This window comes from Thunnus maccoyii, chromosome 12 (genome assembly GCF_910596095.1).
Source record: "Thunnus maccoyii chromosome 12, fThuMac1.1, whole genome shotgun sequence".
Classification (NCBI taxonomy): Eukaryota; Metazoa; Chordata; class Actinopteri; order Scombriformes; family Scombridae; genus Thunnus; species Thunnus maccoyii.
Genome location: NC_056544.1, coordinates 24181909 through 24193306, shown reverse-complemented (window position 1 = coordinate 24193306; position 11398 = coordinate 24181909). Strand labels below are relative to the sequence as shown.

At 40.6% G+C, this 11398-nt stretch overlaps 2 protein-coding genes across 3 annotated transcripts in view; one reads left to right on the top strand and one right to left on the bottom strand.

The window, feature by feature from the left end:
* Positions 1-3376: 3376 nt before the first annotated feature.
* zgc:66427 (uncharacterized protein LOC406256 homolog) lies at positions 3377-9735 on the bottom strand. Its single transcript, XM_042428893.1, has 5 exons — positions 8934-9735; positions 7021-7116; positions 6804-6909; positions 5010-5111; positions 3377-3455 (listed from the first exon to the last, which is right to left on the bottom strand). Exons 1-4 carry the CDS (start codon positions 9457-9459, stop codon positions 5054-5056), a joined length of 786 nt encoding a protein of 261 aa, XP_042284827.1. The 5' UTR covers positions 9460-9735; the 3' UTR covers positions 3377-3455; positions 5010-5053.
* A 972-nt stretch (positions 9736-10707) lies between these two features.
* tep1 (telomerase-associated protein 1) overlaps positions 10708-11398 on the top strand; it is a 31492-nt gene continuing 30801 nt past the window's right edge. Inside the window, exon 1 of one of the 2 annotated variants that reach the window (XM_042427906.1) lies at positions 10708-10873. The gene's annotated coding sequence lies outside the window, so the exon portion shown is untranslated. The remainder of the gene's footprint in view (positions 10874-11398) is intronic. The other variant, XM_042427905.1, reaches the window with a different exon arrangement.

Below are 11398 nucleotides of genomic sequence, written 5' to 3'. Positions count from 1 at the left end.
ATATTTCAGTATCAATGTACATTCAGGTAAGAATAAATTAACTGAATTCAGACTATTCCTGTATATATATTTTTAAAACATGTATAATTTAAACTTTTATCATGGAGCATTATAGAATTTAGAGCTGATATGACAGAAATGAAACTCACATTTTTGCAGCTTCATTTTGAAACACTACAGAATTAATAGAGTCAGTTTGTGAGTCACTAAATAAAGTAGGATACCTTTATTTTGAAAGTAGTTTTAAAAGATTTATTTGTGTCATTATTTAGTAATGTTAAGATTCATTTAAATACTCTCATTAAACCAAAACTCTTCAGGAAAGTGTTTCCTGTTTTAGATCTCACTAAACCGCACACAAACAACCACAAATGCCTTGTTGACACTTAAAAACACACAAGAACACACATCCACAAAACATCTCTCACACATATTTATTGTAAAAAATACATATAAAAACAATTTCTGAGACATACAAAAGATCGGAGCTTAGAAACAGTATAATGAACAGACAAAGACCAAGCCATTTTCTTGAATTGCATTACATATTTACAATTTAATAAATAAAATTCAATTTGTTTTTATACCAGAGTAAAAGGCAGATTGTCCATATCTTGGGGATGCAGAAACCACGGTGGTGACTCTTTGAAAAACATTCTCATCTAATACATCGGTCTCAAAGCGCAGGGCAGACAGGGGGGAAAAAATCGGGTGCCCTGCTTTTCAAAACCAAGGATTTAGGGACATTTATACAAAATACCATCCTTGGTTGGAGAGGAGCTAGTTTGTACACAGAGCGTTTAGTTAGCATTGGTAAAAATTGAGGTATTGCACCACACAGCTTAGAGGGGGTAAGAAATAAAACGAGAGTAACGTGGGGTTTTTAGATTGTCCTGTTATCTTTATCGACAACCCAACCACCACCACCAAACCCCCCCCCCCCCCCCCCCCCCCCCCCCAACCCCCCCCAAAAACACACACACACACACACACACACACACACACACACAAACACCCCACCCCTCCCAGCCAAAGTATACAACGTCATAACTTATCACCACAACAAATGTAACATCTAATGATCAATGCACCTCGTCCTCGGCACTCTCTCACACTATGCCTCCAATGCACATACAGGCAGACTTTTGGCATTAGTTTTCTATTCTCCAATACAAAAAAAATATATATATGAGAAACATGCACAGGGCTGCCCTCTAGTGGCGGGACAAGTCGTAGCACCTCAGACTGCAAGATACCAGGGACTACAAGAGGAAAAAAAAAAAAAAAAAAAAAAAGGGCCAGGGTGAACAATCTGGCCGGTAGGAAACCCGTGCACCGGGCCGACCTCTGTGCTGATCCATAACCACTGCAGGAAAGAGATTTTAACACATGGAACCGACTCGCCTTTTGAGCAGGCAGCGAAAGCAATCAATTCATGTTTTTTTTTTTTTTTTTTTTTTTTTTTTTTGTTCTCTCCCAGTTTCCCCCCCTGGCCTGGGCACAACCTGTATCAGACAGCATCTGTCGAGCAGCCTCGCTTCGCTGTTGGGCTTCCACCTCAGTTCAGCCATTTAAAAAAAAAAATTAAAAAAAAAAAAAAATCCCACACTACAAATAACCTGCTTGCACAAGAACCCCTTCACCAGGCAAAGGCAATCAGCACACACACACACATACACACACAGAAAAAGGCAAAGGAAAGCCATGTAGCACATTAAGCGATAATCATGATCATAATGTGGTAATATAATAGCTAAAATCCTAAAAATAGGGAAGGGGAGGAGGGGGGGCTAGTTATGTAATTATTAACCATCATCTGTCCATAGCCTCCAGTGTCGGGAAAGAGGGGGGGAGGGGGGGGCGAGGCAGATACCACATGGTGTAAACATGCCCCAAAAATACATCCCTCAGTCCCTTTATCCCTCCCCGATCTGGCATTAAAATAACCAGATGGCGAAAACCGTCGCTTCGGGTCTAGTCCAAAAAATCCGGACTATACCCCAGAGAGTGTTTGAGAATGAAGAGGGAGAAGAGGAGAGGAGAGGGGGGGTAGCGGGACCCAAACCGCATTCAGAGTAGACCGTGATCCACGTTTGCGTACCAATGCCACACGTTAACAGGATGTTGCAAGAGTGACATAAGTTTAAAAAAAAACAAAAAAAAACCCGCTTGACCAAGCAGACTTGTGGGCGATTTACAGTAAACACACACACACACACACACACACACACACACACACACACACACACACACACACACACACACACACACACACACACACACACACACACTTTTCCTAAGAATATACAGTCATGCTCAGGACATTTCCTGTCCCTGGTCATCATCTGGACGCATATGCACACACACACACACACACACACACACATACAAACACACACACAACTTTATCCCAGACTTTGTGTAAAACAAACAAACAAAACAAAACAAAACAAAAAAAGAAAAATCAGCCTTGAGGGACAAAAGTGCTCAAATCGGTGCCAACACCAGCGCTACTATGGCCCTATGAAATGCCTACAAACCTTCCTAAAAAAAAACACTCACCAAGTAGCAGCACATTAAACTCAGCGCTAACTTAACCACCTACAAGAAACTGACCTACTCAGAAAAAAAAAAAAAAAAGCCCCCAAACTTCCCCTGAAATGTTTACAGATAATAGAAAACAGAAAAAACACCAAGCGACGGCGGCCCCCCCATTCACCAATAAAAAAAAATAAAAATTAAAAAAAAAAAACAAGCCCTCAACCTCCAGCTAGCTCAAAAAAATAAAGCAACGTTTGTATGGTAACAGTTCACGCTTTCAGTATGAGGTCGGTTCATTTGGGGGGTTTAGCCGAGGAAAGAAACATTCATCCGATGTATGACATGGAACAATACTCTTTTTGCAAAATACTTGATAAAATGACCGATCCCGTTCAGAGGGAGAAAAAATACACAGGAGAGGATCCAGAGTCACAGTTAAGACAACTTTTTTTTGTATGTTTGTTTGTTTGTTTGTTTTTGCGTTCCTCCCCAAGTTCAACATCTTTCTGGGGGCAAGTTCCATCGTTTCTGGGATGATAATATTTTATTTGTCATATTTTTTTTTTTTTGTATGTTCTGCTCGTTCAAGTCCATTAAAAATAGAAACGGGAACCCATCCGCTTCTGTTCCAACAAAGGGGAGGTCTCGACCAGAGATTTAGACGGAGCGGCTGCTGTTGTTGGCTTTGTACTGTTGGGAGTTTGAGTTTGCTTGAAATGGTCTAGACCGGGTTCGAATGGACTGATCCGGATTGGAGAGCGTCGGGGGGCGTCGCTATCTGTAGCTTTCCTCTTAGGATCGTCTGTTCTCCGCTCAAATAAAAAAGGTTTGCGTCTGAGAGGGACAGTGGGCTTTAATTTGTTCAATTACACATTTTTTTTTATTGAGATTTCATTGGGATTCAGTGTAGTCTCCTGTAAGAGTGGAGAAAAAAAAGAGACAAAGTGACCATTAGTGGTGCATCCTGTAATGACTGTATTTAAATAAAGTCTACAACAAGGCTATGAAATATGACTGAAATCAATTTAGGGCTGCAACCAACGATTATTTTCATTTTCAATTAATTGTTTAGTCTACAAAATATCATCAGCCTACATCGGTGTCTTTCCTCTCTGCCTGTTGACGCTGATGTTTGGTGTTGTGACCGTTCTCATCTTATGTCTTTCAAACACGTTAAACTCAATGCAGGAAACATCTGTTTACTGGCAACATCTGTTTACATTGGCTGTGTAATAAATACAGCTGCTACCGACCACAATGTGTCCACAAGAGCACAAGAGTCCTGAAAACTGGCATCAGCTCAGATTTTTTTTTAATCTTGTTTAATTCCTCATTTAAATCCACATTCTGCTAATTTTACTGCTTGAAATTAGAAAATCATTTAATCTGCAGGTTTTGGGCTTTTTTTTTTGTGTCAGATTCTAAATATGGTTTTGATGACGTAGTAAGTTTTGATATTGGTGCCAAAATGCAGCTATCGCATCGGTACTAGTGTTAAAACATTCCAGAAAATCAAATATCAAAAAATACCCATCCTTTATAATGAAAATGATGAGTAACTATTGTTGATGAGCTAATGTTTGACACTGATTATGTCATTTCTTTTGTATTTACTGTAGCCTGCAGATTCCACATTGACCAAATGAATCACAGTCGTCCTTGTGACTCTTCTGTTATTATGCAATACACTATTTTGCAATGACGTGGGCTATAATCTAGAGATCCGTCAATTAATCAACTTGTCGATTGACAGCAAATATTTTTATATATTTTGATAAATGATGATGATAAATAATCATTTTTTTAAACATCAAATATTTTCTGGTTCCAGCTTCTCAAATGTGACTATTTACTCTTTTCCTTGAGAAACATCTCATAGACTAAATGATTAATCGATTACTTGAGAAAATGATCAGCAGATTAATCGATAGTGAAAATAATCGTTAGTTGCAGCTCCACTATCTTCTACTCTAGCGACACCTTTGTAGATTCTGGTTTATTATGTCATAGCTGCTTCTCACAAACATGGTTTAGGTTTGTCTCAGGGTTCCCACGCCTTCTTAAACATCAAATTCAAGAACTTTTCCAGGCTCCGGTTGCCTCAAATTCAAGGCCCCCGACACGGAATAGTTTGAGACACGGATCAGGATTAATTACTGTTACAACACAAGAGTTTTTATAATGAGAACTAGCAGGCTTTACAGAAGCTCACAGACTATGTGGTCTCTTGCCTTCTTCGAGCACTTTCAATAACCCACATCTATTTATGTCTTCTCTCAAAAAAGGCCTTGATTTTTTAAAAAATTTTTTTTTACCCCCTCAAATTCACAAACTTTAAAGGATTTCAAGGAGCCGTGGGAACCCAGATGCTTGCATTATCTCAACAGACGCATTGTTATGCTGAACACTGTGACTAGTTTCATGTCCTGGTTATTGAGTCACACTCACACGCACACACACACACATACCTGAGTCTGGTTGGTCACTGCGGGGAACACATGTGACCTGTGAGTCAATCGAAGGGATGTTCGGGGCAGCAGGGCTTCACCTTGGACCAGGAATCAATGCAGCTACAGACAAAGAGGTGGAGACACAGAGACGTTATTACATTCTGATTAACTCATGTTAATGTGCCGAAAAGCTCTTACGGTGTGTTTTTGACAGCAGCGTCTCCCGCATGACTTAATCCACTTACTCCCAGTGTGAAACCAGACTAAATGTAATCACCGCAGTGGGCTGTGATTAAGTTTAAGGGCTCTCTGGCTTCTTAAGTGAGACGGGACCAGGAGTAAAAAGACGCCAGAAAGCAGGAGCTCATGAGCTAATCGCTAATAAATGCAACTCTACTTTCCTGGTGTAGTACGCGGCTTTGTTGTACTGTGTGATTATGTTCGGCTCTGTCGTCTTTTTTTTTTTTTTTGATTCTGAAATTCAAGGTTTTTTCCAAATCTCAGCTGCTCCACTGGGCGGACCAGAATTTGCAATTACAACAGCCAAAAGGCCACACCTAAAAAAATTTAAAAAAAATAAAAACCTGTGGTACAAAACGGAGAGCCGACACTTTTTCCACCGATACAAAAGACAGACGTGTTTTATGGTTTCTTTATCTGAGCTGAACGTATCTGATTTAATCCCGAGTGTCAACGTTCTCTCTCTCGTATCACGTCTGCTTATTGTTGTTGATTTTACAACACCTTGAACAAACAATGATACCTTTGACCAAAAAAAAAAGAAGAAGAAGAAGAAAAAAAAGAAGCATAAATGATCTTCCTTATGGCGGATTGCCTAATCTCTGTGTATTTCATGTCTCAGCAAATCCATTCTCACAACTGTGCTGAAATTTACAGGAAACGAAGAAAAGCTCCTTGGAAGTTTGGGGGAAAAACTCTTCGACATTACAGCATGCTTCGAGAATGACTTGCTCATGATTTGTAGTAAATGGGCTGAAACATGCGTAGCGTTAAGCAATAGTGGTCCTTTCACAGTGTCACGGTTATTTATTTTTCCTAGAAGTTTCCAAACTCTTATAAAACACTTGGCCGGCTGATCTGGTGGATCTGTGACTACATCTGATTACTTTTTAATGATCGTGCTGTTGTTGTGACACTTGTGAAATCTCTGCTGACAAATATCCATGTTATGTGCTTGTATACTAAATTATTAGAAGACTGAAGTATTTATCAAGTCACTCTTGAAACTGCACTTACTGGATTAGTTGCCAACTACTAAATTAATCAGCAATTTATCAGTAGTTTCTATGACAGTAAACTGAATATCTTTATATTGTAGACTGTTGCTCGGGACAAAAGAAGACATTTTAGGACGTCATCTTGGATTTTTGGGTGACACTGATTGACATTTTCACCATTTTCTGACACTTTACGGAGCAAACAACTGATCAATAATGAAAATAATCATCAGTTGCAGCCCTAATTTTGCAGTGTGTTCAAAAATGATGCTGCTGCTCGACAGTTTCTAAATATGATACCTTCTGAGAACATCACATCATAGTCGAGGACAACGAGTCGCTGCTGTGATTATCAGTATGAGCAGTGATATGTGCGCTTGTACAAAAACAACCTTTGCTTCCTTAATTTACAGAAACTCAGCCTGGTTACCACACTCTTTCAGATCTGGAAACAACTAAATACACTTTTACAACCGTGTGCACAATCTCACCTGCACTCATTTGCATTCTACCGCTCTCCTTTTCTGTTTTATCTGTCCGCATTTTATTATTTTATGAACGTGAGCTTGGTTACCTCTTATGGTAGACACACAGGCAGGCCAGCCTGGCGATGGTCTCTCCCTGTACCAGATCCTCCAAACAGATGGAGCACTCGCCGCTGTCTTTACTGAGCACATCCGCTGTAAACACACACACACACACACAGAAACCATCAGCGTTTCCAGCCTTTTTTTATTTTATTTAAAAAAAAAACACATCCGTTGGACTCATTTCCGTGATGTGATACTTACTATTGTAAGGTAAGGGAGGAGATGTGAGGCAGCTCAACAGGTGATCCTCAATCCGACCCCCCGGGAAAGGCTTCGAGCAGAAAGGACAGCGGATATCTGCACGGAGACAACGGAGTCCAGATTAACACGCCGTCGTGTCACGGCGAGACATAAATGATAGATGATGCACACATCACATTGAGCGCAGGCACCCCGTGTTCGGACATCTAGATTACACTGGGCCGACTTTACACAGTCAGCAAAGTGTAAGAGCTGTATTCTCGTCCTGGAGACAGCGCGAATGATGTTACCTTGAGTGTAACTGACCCCAAATAGTCTGAGGCTTTATTTGACTGCGTGCGCCACAGAAAACAGTGACTCCGGGCTGCCATGGCCACAGTCGTCCACGGATGGGACGGTGCCTTGCTGCCCTACATTCTCCTCCTCCATGTAGGAGCCGCTGCCAGGCAGCACTGAGCGGGCATGTCAAGTTTTGACCCATTTCTCTACACTTGCTAGAGGGCTGGCCTGGGAAACCCACCACCACCCTGTTGTGTTTTGGCACGAAATGCCACGTTCGTCGTCACCCCGCCACATTTCTTTGCGTTTGATGATCTAATCCGGACCAAAAAAGGCAATTTTACTTCCTCTACAAACTCATGTTCCCCTTCTGTTGAACTTTAACCGCAGAGCGACGGTTGGTTACTTAATGTTTTGAACTTGCGAGCTGCAGGAATAACCGTTGACGACCATTGTCAATAGGCTTTGAGACATGAAAGAGTTTGTATGTCACCACTTCTAGTTTTACACCACCGGCTCTGCTTCGTACAATGGGGTCTCTGATTAATACAGTCGTCATGCAAGCACGGGAAAGAAGATTATCTGTTCAGGAATGTAAATTCCTCAAATAATCCATTTTAATTTCAGACTGGGTAGATTGTGGGTTGTGACGGGAGATATTTTGATACAAAATCAATAGTTTGATATAAACTAAGTGCTGTCTTGGAGTTCAAACAGCTTTTCTTGACCTTAAAGGCTGCTGTGGGGTGAAATGTTGCTTTTTTTCCCCTTGAATATATTTTTTTACTGTTATCAGAATCAGCTTTATTGGCCAAGTATGTTTACGCATCCAAGGAATTTGACTCCAGTTTCTAGTAGATCTCAATGTACTTACACGCAACAATGTTCAGAAAGATTAACAAAGGAAAACAAAGATAATTCAACATAACCATATCACTGTTCTCTACCTACAAGTAAGTGGGTGGAAATATAGGAACATAAATATAGAAATAAGTAGACGACAACTCACAATGTCTGTAAACAGGATACAAGTAGTGCAAAGAGAAAGTGATGTTACTTTATATACATGCAGTCGGTGGTTATGCACAGTATAGACAAGCTGCTAAAATATACAGTGATGAATATGTAGATATTTTGTTGCACATTTTGTATTTTGAACTAAAATCTATATATAATCTGTGACTACAGTAGGTATTATAGTGTTACAGGGTTACTGCACAGTGACTCATGTCATGTCACTGTTATGTCTGAGTCAAGTGAACCATCTTTACACATTTCTTGGTCGTTATATTCACATTCCTATTATTTTTTCTCTGATCACATGTCACCTCTTCTGTTTTTTGGGGGGGATTCATATCAGCTGTTTTATGGAATCTTTGACCGTCGTGCGCAGAATTTCTGTCTCATTAAAGGTATTTAGATGTTGGGTCATTTTGTTTTGCTTTATTTGTCAAGCTTGAAAAATCGCATTTGAGCTGTGTTAACATCTACAAACAGAAAGCACAATCAACCTCTGTTGGAGGCCAGCCAGTTATTGTGGTTTAGTGTTACTTATAGGGCACAAAAGCTTGAAAAAAAAGAGAAATTACATGTATGGAAAAATGCTGCCGCTTTGTGTGAATATGTTAACTTACTGCCATGTCGGTTGTTGACACGGTAAAGGCCGATCCAAGCCTCTGACACCGGCCGCTGGTGTGTGCCTCGGACCCGGGCGGATCTTGCGCCGACGCTGCGGGCGGAAGAGTGCCGATTCCCGGGCAGCCGCTCGGAAAAAGTGCGGTGGGGCGTGCGGCCTGTCTCCACTTCGGGCTGGTGCTCCGCGTCGACGGGAGCCTCCGGGCTCACATTCCCGTCCTCCTCGGGCTTCCCCTCGCTGTTGTTGTCGTCCGCAGGTGACGCCTGGCTGATGCTGGAGGGGATGCTGTGGTGGTCAGCGGGGCTGCCGTCGGCGCTCGCCCCATGCTGCCCGAGGTCCGAGTCGCTGCCTTCCTCCGAGCGGCTCCGGTTGGCCTCCGTGTCCTCAAAGCTCCCGGAGAAGTCCACCATGAGACTGGTGGGCCTGGTACAGCGGGGGCGCCGGTAGGACTCCCGCTTTGTGCCATCTTTTCCGAAAGCAGAGGGAACCGGCTCTTCCTGTAGGCGGCTTGCTCTCGTCCCCATCTCTGGCCGGCTGCAGCTAATTCAGCCGAGCTGCTTCCTTAACGCGAACCGCGACACAACAAGGTGGACGAGTTCACCTCAAAACGACCCTTAAACTGTCAAATATTCGGCTGTGAGGTTTAAATAATAACCACTGCCTGGCAACCGAGCTCTACGAGGACGTTAGAAGTAGTCCGACGTCGCTTCTGTGGCCTCAGTTTGTCCTTTCTGTCCACATTTTCCTTTCTTTTTTGACGTGCCCGTTTGTCGCTACTGCAGCGGAAATAGAGCGTTCTCGCTTCCTCCTATGAGCCGCACACACACACAGTTACGGTAACGTCATCGTGTTTCCCGTTTGTCCCAGTTTGTTTGTTTTTTCTTAAGTTACAACAGAACAGAAAGAGAAACACATGTTCATCATGAGATTTTATTATTATTTTATTATTTTTAGCTAAGTTTCATATTTATAGATGTAAGTTTGTCAACAAAAAACTCCCTTCTCAGTTTTTCTTAAAGAATGTGACCTGCACTAATAAGAAGGCTGTAAAAACTCTAAATGAGTGTATTTTTAATGTCTTTATTTAACTAGTCTATTATTCTATTCTATCCTATTATTATTCTATTTATTTATGTACTTATTTAGGTATTCGCTGTTTTTATTCTTATTTTAATTATTTTTTCTTTCTATTTCTTATGTGTTGTTTGTGAACTCCATCTGGCATTTTGTTCTTAAGAATGTAACGTTGTTTATTGTACTTAATGAAGGTTATAAAAAAAAAAAAAAAAAAAAACTCCAACGCATAAAAAATCAGAAATGTGCGCATACAGTTAGCACACTCCAATGATTTAAAAAACAAAACAAAACAGATTTTATTGCCTACCTTTTCTGTAAAGTTATTTATCTATTATTTATTATTATTATTAGTTATCATGTTGACTGTATTAACAAACTGAAAGTGAAGTCCTGTATGTTTTCTTTATTTTATTATGATACCTAATTATTTTCTGTTTCTTTTTTAATGTCACATGTTGTAAGTGACGCTTTCTATAAATAAAGTGGAGGGGGAAAATCTAAACATTAAAGAATATATTCACGTTAATATATTTTTGTGTTTGTAAGCGATTTGTAAGCGATTATTGTTTATGCTGCTTTTACATTCTAGCCCTTATTTGACTTTTTAATTTTAATAATTTGGGAGTAGGCACCGATATGTGCGTTATTACGGTAAAAAAGTACACAATATTACCCACCAATCAGCGCTCTCTAACCAGGCAGCTGGTCGTATGAGGAAATTTACTGTAAACTGGAACCGATTCATCGCTTCAACCCACTGAATGACTCCACATGACACCAAAGGCTGATATTAAACATCAAGAGACACGTTTTTTTCAGAGTCGGCGACCTGTCTGCGGTGTTAAAATTGTGTTCGTTGCGGTGAGTTGTCTGCGTCAAGCATTACTACCTACCACACCTATGCAAACTTGAGTCATAACAGAGAAGTTGTGGAAGGAAACACCTTGTCCGTGGTCTCAGTTTAGGCCAGTAGCTGTAGTGATATGATTTTCTGTCTTATAGCTAAATAACAGATTTTCCTCCACACAGTCTAGCAGTTTAAACTTTACATCTACATGAATATAACGTGGTATTTTGTCAACATGAAGAAGGAGATTGGAGCACACCAAAAACTCAGTTCTTCACCTTCTTAAAACTTATTGGTGTTTATTTAAACATTTTCTTGCAGTGGAAGAGTTCTAATGTGGTCCAGAGCTGGATTTCGGGTGTCTGATCATGTTGGCAAAATACTTTTCAACAGTTTCACCAGTACTTGGCTGACATATACTACTGTGTGGAGGATTTCTGATTTCCATAGTATTTTACTATGTTTTCAATGTTATATATGCATTACTGTGCTCCTGGTGTCTAATGAAACTCTCTCTAATCTATGCGGACTTTGTCCAG